Source organism: Saccopteryx leptura, chromosome 1 (assembly GCF_036850995.1).
Source record: "Saccopteryx leptura isolate mSacLep1 chromosome 1, mSacLep1_pri_phased_curated, whole genome shotgun sequence".
Lineage (NCBI taxonomy): Eukaryota > Metazoa > Chordata > Mammalia > Chiroptera > Emballonuridae > Saccopteryx > Saccopteryx leptura.
The window spans coordinates 303,381,943-303,401,858 of NC_089503.1; the positions used below are offsets into that span (position 1 = coordinate 303,381,943).

Consider the following 19,916-nt stretch of genomic DNA (forward strand, 5'->3'; position numbering starts at 1 on the left):
ATAAAGAGAAAAAGTGCCAAGCAATCAGGAAGGGGCAAGCTGTCATTGGAAATATCTTAAATAACAGTTTTACTGTTTTTTTTTCAGGCATCATTTAATATTTTTTCATTGTTTTAAAACTCTTATGACATAATCTAGTTTTGTGTACCTCTTTTATTGTTCTTATTTAAATGTTAAATGCATGAAATAATAAACTCTGGTCACCTGGGCAGAGGGGTGGGGGACCTGGGCTCTGCCTGGATGTCAGCAGTCACTCCTAAGGCAGGTCTGGTAGGAGCCAAGCCTGGATGGGTAGAAGGGATGGTGGTAGAGTTGGCTGCAAGGTGGCTGCGGAGGCGGGCTGGGCGTTAGAACAACTCTGTTTTCCAATAAAGAGACATTCTGATACTCCTGTCTCTCACTTTTTTTTTTTGAGATACCCAGTCTGTCACGGGCTTCCCTGATTGTGGCGGGCCTCAGTTCTGATAACTCGGTAAAGCTGTGCCTGTTACTTTCTAGAGGGGTCGTGACGTGGGCAGGAGTGTGCGTGGGTGCTGGGGAAGGCAGGCTCTGGGTCACCCCCAGTCCTTCCCCATCATTTCCCCCCAACCCTCCCCACCACACCCCCATCGGCCCCCCACCCGCTCTCCTACGTGCGCCTCCGCCCGCGGCTCCTGACTCATCGGGGGCTCCGGGTCACATGCACCCGCCCGGCCCTATCGGCGCCTCCCCCCGCCCCCCCCCCCGCCCCCCGCCCGCTGCCGGGGAGCCGCAGTCGTCGCCTCCGCCGTCTCCGCCGCCACTCCCACTCTCTCTGCGCCGCCGCCTCCGCCGCCACTCCCGCTCTCTCTGCGCCGCCGCCTCCGCCGCCACTCCCACTCTCTCTGCGCCGCCGCCTCCGCCGCCACTCCCGCTCTCTCTGCGCCGCCGTCACCGCAGCCACTGCCCACGCCGCCGCCACAGGCTGAGTCTGCAGCCCCGAGGTGAAGCCCTGGCCCGGCCCCTGCGCCCCTCCAGCCGGTGCCCCGGCCCCCGCGCCCCCTCCCAGCTGCCCTGGCCCGCGCGCATCTCTTCCCCGGGCGCTGCGCACCTGCTCCGTCACCCGAGCCTCCCCGGCGCCCTCCTTCCCCGCCTTCCCGACCGCTCCTCTGGGTTTCTGGCTGTCGCCCGCATCTCATTTGAACACCAGCCCTTCCTCACCCTGGCCTGCCCCTCTCCTCATGCCCTGCTTCGCCTCCGGTTCTGTCGACATCGAGTTCGGGGTCTCCCGCGGCTGTGCGTTTTCACCCTGGCCCGTTCTCTGGGCTTCGCTTCTGGGGAGATGGCTTCTCTCACCGCCCGCAGCATCCCCGACCTCCTCTAGACTCCCTCTCTCCCACTGCTCCCCCACTTCTCCCCTCTCGGCTGCATCGGGGCTTTGAGGGAGATTTGTCTGGGGCAGCTGGAGGACGGGCCCAGCCCTGCCTCCCCCACCGCCCCCCGTCTCTCCTCCCCGGCTCTTCCCTCTGCAAACCCCAGGGACAGAAGGCCTTTCCCAGGACCTCTCCCCAGACTTCTTGACTGTACATCCGTGGGGAAGAGGAGGGACGTACGTCTAGGAGAGAGACTGGGGCCTTGGCCTGGGGACTGGGGTGTTATGTTGGATGGGTTGGGGCTCTGGAGGAAAGGCTTCAGCTCGCCAGACTACCCATCCTCTTAGCTCCAAGGAGAAAGGCAAGCCTGGCAGCCATTCGGTTCGGGGGAGGTCTGGGGGAACCCCGCCAGCCCCTGTGGGGCCCCTCCACCCCTCACTGCGGAGTCCTTTTCACCTCTATGTTGGATCTTACCCCACCCCCTACTGCAGTGACCTCCCCTTCCTCACTGCATTGACCTTCTCCCCTCCCCTTGGGAGGGGTGGGAATCCCTTCTGGGGCCAACAGAGGCAGCTCCTCCCCCACCCCCCACCCACTGCAGTAACCTCTTTCCCATCCTTCCCAGCTTCTGGCCCCTCCCACTGATCTCAGGCTCCACCCCTCTGAGCTTTCTTACCTTTCTCTTTACTTCCCTTCCACCCAAAGAGATCCCAGCCATCATGTCTATAGAGAAGATCTGGGCCCGGGAGATCTTGGATTCCCGTGGGAACCCCACGGTGGAAGTGGATCTCTACACTGCCCGAGGTACTGAGCAGGCCTAGACGGAAACACAGCCCCCACCCCCCAGTGCTGGGGATGCCCTGGTCTGGGATGGGAAGCTTCCTTGATTCCCAGCAAGGACAGGGTGCTAGGTTAGGCTCATAGCCTTGACTGTAGGGGATGGATCCTGTTGTTCTGGGCAGCTGGGATAGGCAGGCCTCCCTGTTCTAGTTTAGTTTATGACACATGTCCTGCCTCTTTATGTTTGTGTAGTCACCTGTCTGTGCATATGATGCATGACTTCATTCCTCTGGGTTCCTACTGGTGCATGTGGGACCTCAGTTGGCAGATGAGTAGGCCATTGCTTGTGCATCTGCCATCATGTATTCATGTGTCTGTATTAGGGAGCAGTGTATGTGTATCTCTGTGGGTGTCTATGAATTAGGGAGCAGTGTGAGGAGATGGCTGGATGTGGCAGGCAGGAGTTTAGAGCTGGAGAGCTAAAGGGATCCCTGGTCCCTGTAGAGTCTGTCTCTCCATGTTCCTCTCCCAGGTCTTTTTAGAGCTGCGGTGCCCAGTGGAGCCTCCACTGGGATCTATGAGGCCCTGGAACTAAGGGATGGGGACAAACAACGTTACTTAGGCAAAGGTGAGGCCCTCTTTTGCAAGCTCTTCCACCCATCAGCTTTATACTCCTAGCTCACACCAGTCCCCAAGACCCCTCTTGCATCCCTTCCTCCCCTTTTTCCATTCTGGATCCTCTTGGTCTGACCCAGCCTGGCCCTTTGCCCCTTCCCAGGTGTCCTGAAGGCAGTGGACCACATCAACACCACCATTGCGCCAGCCCTCATCAGCTCAGTGAGGCTCACTCTTTGCTGGGAGTGGCAGGACCAGGGTCCTGGAAGGGGAGGAGAAAGAGGGAGAAAGGCCCACCCCTTGAGAATCATGGTTACCAAGGGAAGGGTGGGAATATGTCCCCTATCGCCCTCTGCTCCCGTGAGGGCTCAGCTCCCTTGATCCAGATGGGATGTCACAGGAACCTGGTTGGACCCTGGCTGGATGTGAGCCTGTGTGAAGGGGAAAGCCCTGTCTTAGGGCCCAGCCTCCATTCCGGCCCAGGGTGATGGTGGGTCTGCCTGTAGGGCCTCTCTGTGGTGGAGCAGGAGAAGCTGGACAACTTGATGTTGGAGTTGGATGGGACTGAGAACAAATGTAAGCAGGGGCCAGAAGAGAGTGGGGAGGCCGAGGGTGGGGATGTGTGGAGCAGACAGAGAACCAAAGGGGTCAGTGCTGTGGGGGCTTCCTGAGGAAGGACTTCTTCCATCCCTCCCCCCCAGTATCAGAGCAGGAGAGGATGAGTTTAACTGCAGTGGTGGTGGTGTGTGTATGTGTGGGGGGTGACATTAGAGGAAGAACTTCTTTTCAGTATAAAGAGGAGGGAGTGGCGTGATACAGTCTGGTCTCGGGGTATTTAGAAATCTGTGCAGCTTTCTGTCTATTCCTGTGACCTCCTCCCCAACACCCCAGGAGAGAATGGATGAGGTGTTGCAGGAGAGGAGGGAAGAGGGCGGAGGGATCTCCTTTACTGGCTCCTTTGGGGAATATAGGTGGAGGCAAGGTCTAGAAGGGGACGGGGCATGTTGCTCAGTGCCTTCCTCTATAATCTCCCAGCTAAGTTTGGGGCCAATGCCATCCTGGGTGTGTCCCTGGCCGTTTGTTAGCCCTGGTGTTCTGACTCAGATCCCAGGGTTTCTGGGGTTCCCTGAAACCAGACTGCCTCTCCAATGGTGCCCATAATTTTGTCTTGTTTTTTCCTTGAGGGCAAGGCAGAGAGTCTTAACTTAGTCTGGCTTCTTGTTGTAGGCCCAGGAAGTACATGAGAAGCTCCGGGGATGGCTTAAGTCCAATGTCTCTGATGCAGTGGCTCAGAGCACCCGCATCATTTATGGAGGTGAGTGGGTTCGGCTCCAGCCTGAGGTGGGGTGGGCTGAGAACTAGACTGAGCCCTCCTTAGATGTAGAGGTGGGAATGGAGTATGTATGCCTATCCCATCCCTGATCTTTCGCTTTTCCCTTTCCCTTGCCAGGTTCTGTGACTGGGGCAACCTGCAAGGAGCTGGCAAGCCAACCTGATGTGGATGGCTTCCTTGTGGGTGGTGCATCCCTCAAGCCTGAATTTGTGGACATCATCAATGCCAAACAATAAGCCCCACCCATCTCCCCTGCCCTTCCTGCTATGCTAAGCAGTATAAAGCTCAGAAGCCCAATAACTGCTCTTCCCTGCGCCCCCCCCGCCCCCCTGCACATGCTCCTGATGGTATCACCTGCTCCTCCTGTGGCCTAATCCAGACTGTACCTCTCCTTACCATTTACACATTACCCTGTAATGGTTGGGACCAGGCCAATCCCTTCTTCACTTACTATAATCATTGGAATGAAACATCTCACCAAGGTGGGTTTTCCTTGGCTGAGAGGTGGAAGGGGTGGAGTTTGCTCATGGGTCCCCTCAGTCCCCAGTGCAGGCAGGAAAGAGAAGGCAGGAAAGAGAAGCTATCCTCCCCTCTCCCATCTCGCACCATGGAGCCAAGGGCTGAGAGAGAGCCCTGTCTTCCCGTCAGAGGCCAGGGGCACTTCTCTCATCTCTGGTGCCAATGCCTGTGTAAGGTGTGTATGTGAGCAGTCCCACTAGGTGGGGTGGGGGAGGGGATAAACACGTGGCACTAAGCCTTGTGGTTCATCCTTCTTCACTATAAGTATTTCCACATCACTTACCTTTCCTCATTGAGGCAGCCACAGAGCCCTTGTGCAAAAACAATAACAAAAAACCCCCATAGCCCTGGCCAGATAACTCAAGAGCATTGTCACGAAGCATAAAGGTCAGTTTGACCCACAGACAGGCACATACAGGAACAGATGGATGTTCCTGTCTCTCTCCCTTCCTCTCTCACTAAAATCAATAAATAAAAATTAAACACACACACAAACAAGTTTTTACAACAGCATCTCTCATTTTTATTTGAAAAAAAGTCTTATGTACCAGGGTGCCAAAGCTTCAAATAACAGCTCTCTCTCTTCAACCCCGGGGTTGGCTCTGGGGCTGTTGAGCTCCCCAGAACTTGGGTTGAAAGAAGGGGTTCAGCCCCACTGGCTTTAAGTAGCTGGTCTAAGCCAGCAGTGCCTCCTCCCAGCCCTGAAGAGGGTAGCATCACAGGGTCACTGGTAGAGCACGTAGCGCTTCATGGCAGGCGGCAAGGGCAGGGCAGATACCTGGCCCAGCCGGGTAGCCCCCAGTACTTGGCGCAGGCATAGTCGGCTCAAGTGCTGAAGGGAGTATGGCTCCGCTGGGAGAGAGAAGGAAGGGAAGGTAAGTAGGGGTGCAGCAACCAGCCAGACATCTTCAAACTCTAGGGTTCCCTTCTACTTTCCTGTTCTGAGTCTGCTCCTACCTTGGTTGAGAGAGAGCTCTAAGGCACCCTGAAGTTCTGCATCTGCTCTTAGGTGGGAGGCATCACATACTCCCACTCAGAGCTGGGGGTGAAACTCTAGCCAAGGTCCTCAAAGCAACAGGCCAAGGTGCTCTGATGGTAATGGGCTCGGGCTTTGACTCCAGAGAGGCCTTGGGAATGGGGCTGATGAGATGAGGAAATGGCCCCCCACAACAGCTCACCATGGGTGATGGGAGGAGAGGTATCCAGCCTCTGCTAAGACTACAACTGCAGAGAACAGTTAAGTTCAATCAGCTCCAAGCCCTGGCCCCATTGTTTCCCCCAAGGAGGCCCCTCCCCTGCAGCCCCATCCCAAACCCTGCCTTCACTGCTCTCCTTCCAAGTGCCAGTAGAGTGGGGGGAGGGGGAAGCCTCAGGGGCTTCTTCCTGGGGTTTGACAGAGGAAGTTGGTAAGTATGTGTCAGGTCAGAGCCCAGGGAATGGTACACACCCTGGGTGCCTGGTACTACCGTGTCCTCTTCCTTTTGAACTTGTACACCTAGGCCAGTATCCATTTAACACTTTGCAACTCTGCTCCGGGAGCTGATAGCTCCTATAAAGTCCTAACCCCTGGGGTGACTCCCTCCATTCTGGGGACTCACCACTTACTAATAAATTGCATTCCCAAGCCTCACCTTTGCCTCTGTTGCTGTTGGGAGGATTAATTTAGGCAACAGCTGTGAACACCGTTAGCCATTCCACACACTAAGTGGCAAGGAGGCAGGTCAGATGAAGGCTCTTTCCCTCTACCCTTGTAAAGGCGTTGAGTTTCCAACCCAAACCACAGCCACCAGTGACAACCCCCCCCCCACACACACACACACACACACACCTACCCCAGGCCTCACCTCTCCTTTCGCCCAGGTAGCTGATGCGGACCTGGCACTGGCCCCAAACAGCGCTTACTGCCGGATAAAGGGTCCTGCCCTTCAGTCCATGGAAGGCTGGCCCCAAGTAGGTTCCCCCAATAGCGTAGCCCAGAGTTCCCTCCTCCATGTCCAAAACCACCAGCAGCCTCTCCGGCACCTCCAGCTGCTCACCCTGAGGCCTGACTGGATATTGGGGGGCCCCGGGCCCCATGCTCTGATGGTACAGTTTTCCCCGTCCAATGTCCCAGCCCCACGACTCGCTGTTGCTGCCCAGCAGCGCGGCATAGTGGTCAGCCCGCAGCGGGGCGAGGGCCGTGGCCACACCCACCACGGCGTGGGTGCCCCTTTGCTCCCGGGGCCAGCTGATTTCCCAGGCGTGCAGGCCCCGCGAGTAGCCCCTCTTACCCCGGGCCCCATCAGTGCTCTGTGCTATGGGCCGCCGCTCAAAGCACAATCCCCCTTCCTTGACCTCTATGTTCTCTGAGCAGTCCTTGGGGTTCCATCCGTGGCGCCGCTGGGCCCCCAGGTCAGTAGGAGCAGAAAGCAGTTCCTCCAAGCCTTCGGGACAGCAGTGGTCAGGGTACGGGGCCTGTGGGGTAGGGGTGCTGCTGATGCCCCCTGCCAGAGCCGTCTGGCCCATGGAGGTGAGAAGCTGGAGGAGACCCCGAAAGAGTCTTGCTGGGGCGTCTCTTTTATTCTGCAAGTTGCGCTCCGGTTCGGGACTGACCTGGGAGGAGCTGGGAGAGAAAAGGGTGTAAAATGCGGGATCCTGGCAGGGGCTCCTCACCCACGCGCCCCATCCTTTCACCCCTTTGCCCACTGCCCCGCTGCTCCCTCTTCACGTTCCCAAGCTCGTCGCCCCATCACCTCGCTCTCTTTCCCAGCTGTCCCGGGCTCCCGAGATTCTCGAGAGTTCGCCCCCTTCGGGCCTCTCCAGGGGCCGTCCCCGTCAGCCGCCCCGTGCCCACGTCACCGGTGGCTCCCGAACCTCGCTTAGCTCCCCAAGACGGGAGGATGCTGGGTCTAACCAGAGAGCCAGTAGTGAGTCACCGAAGCGCGCGGAGCGCAGGCCGCCGGCCGCTTCCGCTCCAGCTCCTCCCCAGGCTTTGTCCCGCCCAAGTCCCCGCCCCTCGGGGCCTTCCCGGATGTTGAACCATCTTGTCATCGCGCCAGGTCGCGCCCCGCGCCAAGGCCACGCCTCCGCAAGGGAATCCCTCTCTAGCAGCACTTTGGGCAATATAATAAATATAGTGGTGAAGGATGCATGCTGTAGCAGGCTGACTGGGTATGAATACCTGAAGGCCAGTACGCACAAGACCTTCGGTAAATTTCTTAACCTCCATAGTGCTGTTTCTTCCTCCGTAAAATGGAAATGCTGTTGATATCTGCTGCATAGAGTGTTAGGAGAATTCAATGAGGTTTTGAATATGTGAAACATTTGGTACAGTTTCTGATTCAAATGTAATCATTTGTGCTAAGCACTGAAGATTAAGCAGTGAATCCTCAAACAGTTTACAAAGACATTTTTCATAAAGATTTTATTTATTGATTTTAGAGAAAGGAGAGAGAGAGAAATGGGTGGAGGAACAGGAAGCATCAACCTGTAGTAGTTGCTTCTCTCATGTGCCTTGACCAGGCAAGCCCAGGGTTTCAAACCAGTGACCTCAGCATTCCAGGTGAAAGTTTTATCCACTGTGCCACCACAGGTAAGGCCAAGGACATTTATAAAAGAAGTTTATCAAGAACCGAAGCAACTACAAATTGATGCTTTCATCTCTCCTTCTTGCCCCCCTATTCCCTTCCTGTCTCCCCCTCAAAAAAAAGAAGAAGAAGAAGAAGCAGTTTATCAGGTAGTGGATAAAGTAAGTATGGAGCTATAAAGAAAGTCTATGGGAATAAAAAGGATGGAACTTGTAAGCAGGGATCAAGCAGTTAGGAAAGTGTCCTGGAGGAGATGACAATTGGCTGAATCTTAAAGAATGACTAGGAATTGGCCCAAGAAGTGTTTCTGCAGGATGGGAGTGGGTTTAGGGTTGCTGCATGTAGACGGCACTTCAGACAGAAGTGGCATGAAAAAAAGCCAGAAGCAGTAGTTGGGTTTGGGGAAGGTCAAAGACTTCAGGGTTGCTGTAGCCAGAAAGGAAGTCTGGAGACAAGCCTAAAGGAGCTGGTGCCATCACCGAGGCCTTGTAGGCCAAGTTAAAGAATACACATTTTAGTCTGTGGCCAAGCCAGTAATGGGTGGCCAAATAGGAGAGAAGCAAGAGAGGAACAAGATCAGATACTCATTTTAGAAAAACCACCCTGGCAGCAATGTTGAGGAGGCTTTGAGGGAAATAGGACATGAAGCATGAGACTGGTTCCAGCAGCCCAAGTGACAAGTGTCAAGAGACTGAACTAGGGCAGTAAAAATAAGGATAAAAAGAATTCAAGAAGCTCTGGCCAGGTAGTTCAGTTGGTTAGAGCATCATCCTGATATACCACGGTTGCGGGTTTGATCCCCAGTTAGGGCACATACAAGAATCAACCGATGAATGCATACATGAGTGGAAGAGCAAATCGATGTCTCTCTTTCTAAAATCAATATAAATTTTAAAAAAATTATTTTAAGGAAAGAATTCAAGAAACACTGATAGAATTGCAAGATTCGGTGACTGATTAGATGCTTAGACCAGGGAAAGGAAAGAGAGAAAGGGAGGTGTCTAGCCTGGAAGAGTTTGTTGAATGGTGGTGCCACTAATGATGATGGAGATTGAGGCAGGCTAGTAAGTAGCTAAGAAAATTCCTTGGCAAGTAGAATGGGGAAACTGAGATAAATAGCTGAACAAACGAGCTGAGAAATTTAGAGCTAGATGCAGTATGTCTCCTCCCTAGAGATAACACATAGGCCTCAGCTATATTTTAGCTCCGGCCTAGAAAAGCAGCAAAATCAGGTGGGTGATGACAGACCAGCTGCAATGACTAATGAACCCCTGACCAGGGGCTGACCACTTAATAGAGACCACAATCCTGAAATGGTACACCTGGAAAAGCTGATGAACATTCTACTGAAATCCTGCTCTAAACTCCCAGTCTTTAAAAACCTTCAAAACAAAGGACCCAGCATGCTCTCCTCTCCCTCCCAGGAGTACGCCAGCATCTCCCCCTTCCCCTCTAATTTTCCCACAGCCTTGTGTCTCCTAAGCTCTAAGGGGCCCCAGGAGACTTGCTGCCAGGGGAGCAATGGGCAGCAGCAGCTCATCAGGCTAGCGTCCTGAACCTGTCTCCAAGGCCCCCTTTTCTCTGACTTCCCAGTGTAGGCTCATTTCTTTCCCATAAAACTTCTAGAGGGTCAAAGCAGCCCCATCTAGGCTCTCTCCTGTTGCTTCTTCTATTCTAGGCCCTTCCCTGTGTCACTGTCCCCAGTTTTAAGAAAATTACTCTCAAAAATCACCTGGACTCATGTTGTGAAATTTTTCCTGCATGAAGTCAAGAACTCACACACTACCAGCTGCCCCCAGACAGACCTGAAGGGCCAGGTCCCATTTCTGGTAACAGAGATGACAGGAAGAGGAGCAATTGGGGGCAGGGGCATGAGGGTGGGAGGGAGAGAGAGAAGGCGAGTTCAGTTTAGGACACATTTTTGAGGTGCCTGAGCAACAACCAGAAGGAACCATTCAGAGCACACTCAAAAATGGCAAGTATGGAGGGGGAGTGAGAGGTCTGGGTTAGAGAGAGAAATTTGTGAGGTGTGTCAGCCTTTATTCAGGAATTGACCTATGAGAATCAATGAGGTGACTTGGCAAGGGTGTATATAGAGTGAGAACAGGTTGATTCTTGTATGTGCCCTGCCTGGGGATCGAACTCAAACCCTTAGTGTATCGGGTGATGTTCTATCAGGTGATATTCTAACCAGCTGAGCTACTCAGTCAGGGTCAAGGTCACTACTGTTTGACCTTTATCAGTATAAATTAGCTTTGCCTCTTCTTCAATTTTATATAAATGAAACCACATACAGGGGGTCTTTGGGTTACGACAGTCTCAATATATGGTCTCAAGTTTAGGAGGCTCACTCCAATAAAAACAAAAAAATTGAGACGTGAGTGTTCCAGCTTATGCCATTAGCATCTTACTTATGGACTACATGGGCGAACTAGTTTGGTTGCACACAACAGAAGAATATGCAGTAACACAGACAGTACAGTATATTTGTCCTTTTCTATGGCTTAGTTGTGTTTTTATGTTTTTACAACTGTGTTAGGGTAGGTAAGTGACATAGGCTAGGGTGTTTTTTGACTTACACCAAAATTCGAGTTACATCACTGTGGTAGGAACGGAACTGTGTTATAACTGAGAACCCCATGTAGTATGTATCTTTTGTATCTGACTTATTTTTCTCAACATTATGCCTGTGAGTCAACCATATTGTTGTATGAAATAGTAGGTAATTATTTTTATTGTTTTCCAGTATTACATTATATGTATATACTACAATGTATCTTTTCTACTGTTGATAGACATTTGAATTGTTTCCAGTTTTTAGCTATTATAAAGAAAACTACTCAGTACAGTATTGTACAAGTCTTTTGGTGGGCCTAAGCACTTTTTTTTTTATTTTTTTAGAGAGAGAGAGATGGAGGGACAGACAGACAGGAAGGGAGAGAGATGAGAAGCATCATTGATTGCTTTCTAATATGTGCCTTCACCGGAGGACTGCATCCGAGCCAGTGACCCCTTGCTCAAGCTAGTGACCTTTGGGCTCAAGTCAGCTACTATCGGGTCATGTCTATGATGCTACGCTCAAGCTGGCAAGCCTATGCACAAGCTGGCAGTCTCTGGGTTTCAAACCTGGAATCTCAGCTTCCCAGGTCGACATACTACCCACTGCCAGGTTTGGGCTTTTTATGTTAACGGGAACAAAATGCACTTTTCTCTCATGAGCACAATTCCTAATTTTTTTTTTCAGAGACAGAGAGAGAGTCAGAGAGAGGGATAGATAGGAATGGAGAGCAATGAGAAGCATCAATCATCAGTTTTTCATTGCGACACCTTAATTGTTCATTGATTGCTTTCTCATATGTGCCTTGACCGTGGGGCTACAGCAGACCGAATAACCCCTTGCTCAAGCCAGCGACCTTGGGTCCAAGCTGGTGAGCTTTGCTCAAACCAGATGAGCCCACACTCAAGCTGGCAACTTCGGGGTCTCGAACCTGGGTCTTGCATCCCAGTTCCATGCTCTATCCACTGCGCCACCGCCTGGTCAGGCTAAAAATTTTCTTAACATCTCCCCCGCCCTTTGGCATAATCAACATGTATCTTATGCTAAAATTATTTACAGCCTAGTAATAAATTTCTTATAGTACTTTTTAAATTTATTTTTAAAAGGTTCATTTATTGAGTTTAGTGAAAGAGGAATATATATATAGAGAGAGATACAGGAAAAGCTATCTGTTTCTGTATGCGCCCTGATTGAACTCACAACCATTGCATGTCCGAACGTTAACCAACAGAACTACCCAGTGAAGGCATTGGTTGATTCTTGTATGTGACCTAACCAGGGATGGAACTCACAACCTTGGCATGTTGGGATGACACTATGGTACTTTCATTATTGCAAATATAGCTGCCTCCTGTTTCTCCCTTACTTCTAAACTGCCATGATGTTACTGAAGAGCCAGTAAGATATATTCTCTTGTAAATTATCTGGCCTAGAAGATCCTAGAAAATAATAAAAAAGATGATATCACTTCTTATAAACAGAAGGTATCTGTTGCTGACTCTTGGCCAATAGTCCTTACAGCATCCTGCAGTGGAGACAGTTATAATACTAATAGAAGTTCTTACACTGTTCCCTCAGTTTCAGAGCAGTTTTTACACCATCTTAAAGCATCCCTGAAGTCTAGCTATAAGAAAAAGATCTGGACTTGGAAAAATGTGTACATTTGTGCTGGGAAGCTAGTGATTCCATAATTTATAGTTAAATGCTATCTCTCAACTCTCAAATAGTAAGTTCTTCCTACTCTTGAATCTCAGGTTGTAGGTTAGAGACTTTATTTTCCATTCACTGCATGTAGAGGAATTAATTCTTTTATTTATTTATTTATTTATTTATTTATTTATTTATTTATTTATAGAGGAGGGGAGGCAGAGAGACAGACAGGCTCCCACATGTGCTGGACTAGGATCCCCCTGGCAGGCCCCCAGAGGGTGATGCTTTGCCCATCTGGGTAGTTGCTCAGCAACTGAGCTATTTTTAGTGCCTGAGGCCAACTTGCTGAACCATTGAGCCATGGCTACAGGCGAGGAAGAGAGAGAGAAGGGGAGATGGAGAAGCAAATGGTCACTTCTGTGTGACCTGATTGGGAATTGAACCTGGGACATCCACACACAGGGCTGACACTCTACCACTGAGACAACCTGCCAGGGCCAAGAACATCTTTTCATCTAATCCCATCTATCATTTCAATCTTTCTAGGAAGGCAGGTTGATGGGAAATCTACTTTCAATTTTAAAGAAGGTTAAGAAGAAAATGGTAGCATTTTCACAGGTAGGTAGCTTCCCAGGTGGGGCTGAGAAGCATATCTATTGAATACTTACCAATTTATGGCTGGATTAACGCAGGTAGTGAGTGTAAAACATTTAACATTTTTCCAGGATCATAAATTTGGCACAGGAAAGGTCTGACATGTTTCAAATCTGTCCAGCATACTTTATAAAAGTCTTCTGATTTGGTTCAGATCACCTATTATGCACGGAACACTGCCAGGCATCAGACACAATGATGAATAAAACACACTCTTCACTCAAGGTTTTTTGTATGTGATTAATGCCCTTCCTCTGACAAATCTTTACAGTTCTCTTCACCTCCACCCACCCTCTCCAATTATTTTATGAATGGTTTCTTTAGGAACCCACCTGCTTCAATACTGTGAGCTAGGGTCATCCTTAGCCTTCTATATGAAAGCCTCAGTTTCCCTATTCTTCCCTAAAGGCAAGGTTAAACCCTGTGCTTTTCCTTTCCTCTGTCATTCATTCTTCCAGGTAATGTAAATAAATGGGAAGTCTGGGACCAAAGACTCATAAGAATTTAATTATCATGTATATTCCATAAAGCCAGGGTACACTCAGACTTCGTTCAGTAAACAGGAAACTATCGATCCCGTGCAGGAAATGACCTTGTTTGAGAGCAATGAAGGTGCCGCGGATTTTCCTCTTCTTTCCTTCAGTTTCCTTCGGAACTCATTTCCGGATTTCAATCAATTTGGTCCTTCACTACAGTGAGAGTCCAGCTGGCTCTTCCCAGTCCCACCCTAGACAACGTTCCTGCGAGAATGGCCAATAGGCCCTTCTCTTTAGTGGACATTTTTACGCCTCGTTTCACATCACTGCAAATCTCAACCAATCAGTAGTTGGGGTAGGAGGTACCAAAATAATCTTCACTTCCTCCCCAAATAGCCACTCCCACGTTTCGTTGTCCTGATAGATTACCTAGGTAGCCAATCAACAATCAAACCTGGGCCCAGCCTACTTTAAGCCCAATCAATAAAAATGAAGAAGGGGTATTGGGGCGGAGAATGGAGAACTTGCCCCTCTTTTGGAAATGGTTTGAAGAGGTGCGTCCGAACCTCGTAAACTTAAATTTTATTACTAACGATCACTGCATACTGTGTATCTCAAACGCCTCAGTCTGTACCCCTGCAACTCCACCCCAAGAGGAGCCCCACTCCTCACATCTCTTTTCCTCCCCAATTCAGTAGACCATATTCCCATCCTGAATCCTCCGGGAAAACCAAGCACCAGTGCCCGGTGTTTTACACCTTCCTTCGCGTGCATGTTGAGTCGGGGTAAGGAAAGACCCTGCAGTCCCTGGCGCCAATCTTTCCATTCAGTGCGTCTCTCTCTTGCCCACGTTCCCGGGTCGCTGCTGACACGGGAGTGGGAGGAGCTGAGTCCCTGCTCCGCTACGGGAGCGACTAAAGCTTCTTAAGGTGGAACAGAACTGTTAAGTGGCTGGGTCTCAAAACAACTAGGGTGTGACATCCGCTTGCTTCTCAATTTAGCTTCCTAGTTTCTCATCTCTGTCCACTAGCCTTAAGTTCAAGTCTCTCTCTCTCTCTCTCTCTCTCTCTCTCTCTCTCTGGCTTTGCTCTAGTCTTATTTTTAGCAAGAACAAACAGGTTAGGTAGGGGATATAAAGTTAAATTAATAAAACTTAAAATAATAAAGAGTTGTGTAAAGGAAATACAAACCATAGAGAGAACATTTCCCTTAAGATTGCTGTTCTATTTTGAGATTGCCTTTTAAAATAGCAGCTAAGACTTTTCTGATGTGCAAATGTGAGCTCAAATTTTGTCTGATAACTTTTTCTAAATGAATCATTTTGTACTGTTTATTCTCTCCCTACTAAATCTGACTACAGCCATTAAAAGAGGCAAGGCCCTTGTGCCAGTGGCTTGGGGTACCTCCTACCCTTTCACCACAGGTCCCCTGTAACTGGCAGAGTGGAGGTGGTATATTTCCTTGTCTTGCAGTCTTGTCTCTGGTTCAGTCTTCCATGTGTAAAATGGACATAATAATACCTACCTCCTAGGTTTAGTGTGAGTACAGAAGACATAGTATAAATAAAAATATGTAATCTGAAAGATGTAAACAAACATTAGATATAACATTATAAGTATAAAGCATATAATAATAAACATTTACATCACCCTTATTATGTTCCAGCACTTTTAATTTTTTTTATATTCACTTTTACAGAGAGAGAGAGGAAGGGGGGTGGGGGGAAAGAGAGAAATAGATTTGTTGTTCCACCTATTTATGCATTCATTGGTTGATTATTCTTGTGCCCTGACCTGGGATAGAACGTCTAACCTTGGTGTACCAGGAAGATGCTCTAACCAACTGAGCTACCGGGCCATGGCCATTGGTTGATTCTTGTATGTACCTGAACCAGAAACCTTGGAGTATAGGGACAACGCTTTAACCAACTGAGCTACCCAGCCATGGCCATATACATCTTCAAAAGATAAAGATTCTTAAATAATAACACAATTTCATTAGCATATCTAAAATATAACAATAATTTCTTGCTATCACCACAATCAGGATTGATATTTCACCAATTGCTTTGTTTAAATCAGTATTTCCCAAAAATGTCCACATATTGTATTTGATGCATATGTCTTTTTAAAATTTATTGATTGATTGTATGGAGAGAGGAAGGGAGATAGTGTCAGCCAGCCAGAAACATCAATCTGTTTCTATATGTGCTCTGACTGGGGATGAAACCCGCAAGTTGGATGATCTAACCAACTGAGCTATCTGGCCAGGGCAGGATATGTCTTGATCCATATACACTGCATTTGGTTAATATATTTTTTAAGCTTCTTTCAATCTCTAGGTTTCCCTTTCCTCATGAATGTATTATGTGCATGAAGTCACACAGTTTTTTCCACAAAACTGATAAGTAGGAACTGTTATTATCCCCATTTTACTGATGAGATACTGAGTAACAGAGCAGTTTAATGACTTAAGTTCTCCCTGACCAGGCGGTGGTGCACTAGATAGAACAGTGGTAGTCAACCTGGTCCCTACCGCCCACTAGTGGGCGTTCCAGCTTTCATGATGTGCAGTAGCCGAACAACCAAAGTACAAATATAAAGATTTAACTATAGCCCTGGCTGGTTGGCTCAGCGGTAGAGCGTCGGCCTAGCGTGCGGAGGACCCTGGTTCGATTCCCGGCCAGGGCACACAGGAGAAGCGCTCATTTGCTTCTCCACCCCTCCGCCGCGCTTTCCTCTCTGTCTCTCCCTTCCCCTCCCGCAGCCAAGGCTCCATTGGAGCAAAGATGGCCCCGGCGCGCTGGGGATGGCTCTGTGGCCTCTGCCTCAGGCTCTAGAGTGGCTCTGGTCGCAACATGGCGACGCCCAGGATGGGCAGAGCATCGTCCCCTGGTGGGCAGAGCATCGCCCCTGGTGGGCGTGCCAGGTGGATCCCGGTCGGGCGCATGCGGGAATCTGTCTGACTGTCTCTCCCTGTTTCCAGCTTCAGAAAAATGAAAAAAAAAAAGTAAAAAAAAAAAAAGATTTAACTATAGTAAGTTCTTTTATAAAGATTTATTCTGCCAAACTTAGCGAAAACCCGACATAAAGTACTTGGTAAGTAATTATTATTATATGCTTTAACTTGCTGTAATTCTGCTTTATAAATTTTATAAAGTAAAGTTACTTCCCTACTTTATAAATCACCATTACTGTGGAACCGGTGGGTGGTTAGAAAATTTTACTACAAACAGAGATACAAAAGTGGAATCACCAGCTTAAGTGCAGGGTCCCCAGCTCCTGGGACCATCAACATGACCACAGGGTCACTATCTTGAGCCCAAAGGTCGCTAGCTTGAGCAAGGGGTCACTGGCTCAGTTGCAGCCCCCAGGCCAAGGTACATATGAGAAAACAATCAATGAAAAACTAAGGTGCCACAACTATTAGTTGATGCTTCTCATCTCTCTCCCTTCTTGTCTGTCTCTCTCTCTATTTTTTCTCTAAAAACAAACAAACAAACAAAAAAGCTCAGTTACTGAGTGCTAAAGCTGGGATTTGAATACATGAATCTTATCCACTACATTAGATTACATATAGCATACACAGGTCTCTAAATAATGCTTCCAAAATGTGTATTGTGCCATATTAGTCACCAATATTATGAAGAAGCACTTTGCTCAAGTTCAACTAACAGTAATGAAAAGTTATAGAATATGTTTTATTATAGAGAATGGTGGATCTTTCTCTTTTGATTCCTATTTTCTTGTCTTGTTTCATGTCACCCTCCTTAATAGAAAGTAAAGGGAAAATGAATGCAAGTGCATTCTCCTGTCTTAGAGCAAAAACCAAACCAAACCATGTTTGTCAATTTTTTAAATTTAAAAATTATATAAGCAAATATTATACAAACAATAATTATAAACATAGAGGAAATAAGGTAAATAAAATAATATTTAAACTCACATCTTTGATGTATATCTACCTACATGTGTGTATGTGTATACAAAAATATACACACATGTATATATTTTAAAGAGCAATTATATGATTGTATCATATAAACTTTAAAAAAATTTTATTGATTGATTTTAGAGAGAGAGACAGAAACATCAATCTGTTTCGATATGTGCCCCGATTAGGATTAAACCCACAACCTCCAGATATCAGGACAATGCTCTAACCAACAAGCTATCAGGCCAGGGCATATACAAACTTTTATTTATTTATTTATTTATTATTATTATTTTTTTGTATTATTCCGAAGTGAGAAGTGGGGGGCAGATAGACAGATTCCTGCATAGGCCCCACCAGATCTACCCTGGCATGCCCACCAGGGGGCGTTGCTCGGCCCCTTTGGGGCGTTGCTGGGGGAATGCCAGCCATTTTAGCACCTGAGATGAGGCCATGGAGCCACCTTCAGTGCCCTGACCAACTTCGCTCCAATGGAACCTTGGCTGCGAAAGGGGAAGAGAGAGACAGAGAGAAAGGAGGGTAGAAGGGTGGAGAAGCAGATGGGCGCTTCTCCTGAGTGCCCTGGCCGGGAATTGAACTGGGGACTTCCATACACCGGGCTGATGCTCTGCCACTGAGCCAACTGGCCAGGGCCCATATACAAACTTTTTTTTATTTTTTTTATTTTATTTATTTTTTTATTATTTTTTAGATCTTTTATTTATTCATTTTAGAGAGAAGAGGCAGAGAGAGAGAGAGAGAGAGAGAAGGGAGGGAGGGAGGAGCAGAAAGCATCAACTCCCATATGTGCCTTGACCAGGGAAGCCCTGGGTTTCGAACCGGCGACCTCAGTGTTCCAGGTCGATGCTTTTACCCACTGCGCCACCGCAGGTCAGGCCATATACAAACTTTTAAAAGTGATTTTCCTCACTAGAATATGTGTGTGTATGTGTGTGTGTATAAATGGTTCTTTAAAATAATATATGCATATTGCAAAATATCTAAATGATAAAGAAGATATAAAAAGACAAACAACTCTTTGCTAATTCTACCTTTCAGAGTTAAATACAATTTTTACTGTTTTTTTTTAAAGATTTTATTTATTGATTTTATAGGTGGGGGGAAGAGTAAGAATTATCAACTCATAGTTGCTTTATTTTCTTCTTCTTTTTTTTTTTCTTTCCATTTTTCTGAAGCTGGAAACAGGGGGAGACAGTCAGACAGACTCCCGCATGCGCCCGACCGGGATCCACCCGGCACGCCCACCATGGGGCAACACTCTGCCCACCAGGGGCGATGCTCTGCCCATCCTGGGCGTCGCCATGTTGCGACCAGAGCCACTCTAGCGCCTGAGGCAGAGGCCACAGAGCCATCCCCAGCGCCCGCCCGCCCGGGCCATCTTTGCTCCAATGGAGCCTTGGCTGCGGGAGGGGAAGAGAGAGACAGAGAGGAAAGCGCGGCGGAGGGGTGGAGAAGCAAATGGGCGCTTCTCCTGTGTGCCCTGGCCGGGAATCGAACCAGGGTCCTCCGCACGCTAGGCCGACGCTCTACCGCTGAGCCAACCGGCCAGGGCTCATAGTTGCTTTATTTTAATTGTTCATTGTCTTATGTGCCTTGACTGGGCAAGCCCAGGGTTTCTAACTGGTGACCTCAGCATTTCAGGTCAATGCTTTTCCACTGCGCCACCACAGGCCAGGCTAATTACTACTGTTTTATTTTTATTAATTGAATTTATTGGGATGACACTGGTTTGCAAAACCATACAAGTTTCAAGTGTACAACTCAATAAAACACCATCTGCCAATTGTATTGTGCACTCTCCACCCGAAGCAAAGTCTCTTTTGGTAGTCATTTCTCCCCATCTTCGCCCACCTCCCAATTACTATTCTTTTAAAAGCTAAGTATAAATATAAATAAAGCTAAGTAGTATTCTATTATATAGATGTACTGTAGCTTAAAAGTTACCCTATTATGGATATTTAAGTTTCTAATTTTTTATAGTTGTTTCTAATTTTTTTTACATATAATGCTGTAGCAAGTAGCTTGTTCTTATCAAATACTTTCTTGAGCTTTTAATTTTTCTTAATTTCCAGAAAAAAGAGTCTAATCCTTTCCTAGTTTTTTCCCTTTTTAGTATTTTTACCTCTTTGCCCCTGCCCCCCAAATTCCATATACATATATAGAAAATGTCAAAAAGGGTTGAAAAAGAAACATAATAAAACATCTAACACAAATTAAGAAACATTTGATATCAAATTATCTGTGTGTGTGTGTGGGGGGGGGATGAGTTAATGTTTCAGAGGGCAGGGGTTACCTGGATATCCGAAAGGTGGGGAGAAAGAAAAGGCACCACAAGCCTTCAATTCCTTTAAGTTTAAGGATGACTTTTAATTCTGACAGCTCTAGACAATGAAATCTGCAGAGAAATAACACGACTCCAGGAGAAAAAGTGGAGGTAGATTCTCCTTTGGGCAGAGATTATTCTGTATGGGGCAGAGAATG

At 48.2% G+C, this 19,916-nt stretch overlaps 2 protein-coding genes across 4 annotated transcripts; one reads left to right on the plus strand and one right to left on the minus strand.

Annotated features, from left to right (window-relative positions):
* The first annotated feature begins 679 nt into the window (after positions 1-679).
* LOC136388385 (gamma-enolase-like) lies at positions 680-4,295 on the plus strand. The gene is made up of 7 exons (XM_066360267.1): positions 680-962; positions 2,037-2,135; positions 2,644-2,739; positions 2,890-2,948; positions 3,233-3,302; positions 3,762-3,806; positions 4,177-4,295. Exons 1-7 carry the CDS (start codon positions 680-682, stop codon positions 4,293-4,295), a joined length of 771 nt encoding a protein of 256 aa, XP_066216364.1.
* A 782-nt stretch (positions 4,296-5,077) lies between these two features.
* Positions 5,078-7,562, minus strand: LOC136386205 (SPRY domain-containing SOCS box protein 2). Of its 3 annotated transcripts, none has more exons than XM_066357730.1 (3): positions 7,472-7,562; positions 6,423-7,180; positions 5,078-5,430 (listed from the first exon to the last, which is right to left on the minus strand). In XM_066357730.1, the coding sequence occupies exons 2-3, from the start codon at positions 7,081-7,083 to the stop codon at positions 5,303-5,305; spliced, it is 789 nt and encodes a 262-aa protein (XP_066213827.1). In that variant the 5' UTR covers positions 7,084-7,180; positions 7,472-7,562; the 3' UTR covers positions 5,078-5,302. The 3 variants fall into 3 exon arrangements, with proteins under 3 accessions (XP_066213827.1, XP_066213819.1, XP_066213813.1); XM_066357722.1 differs by having other exon boundaries at positions 7,432-7,542; XM_066357716.1 differs by having other exon boundaries at positions 7,311-7,534.
* Positions 7,563-19,916: the final 12,354 nt, after the last annotated feature.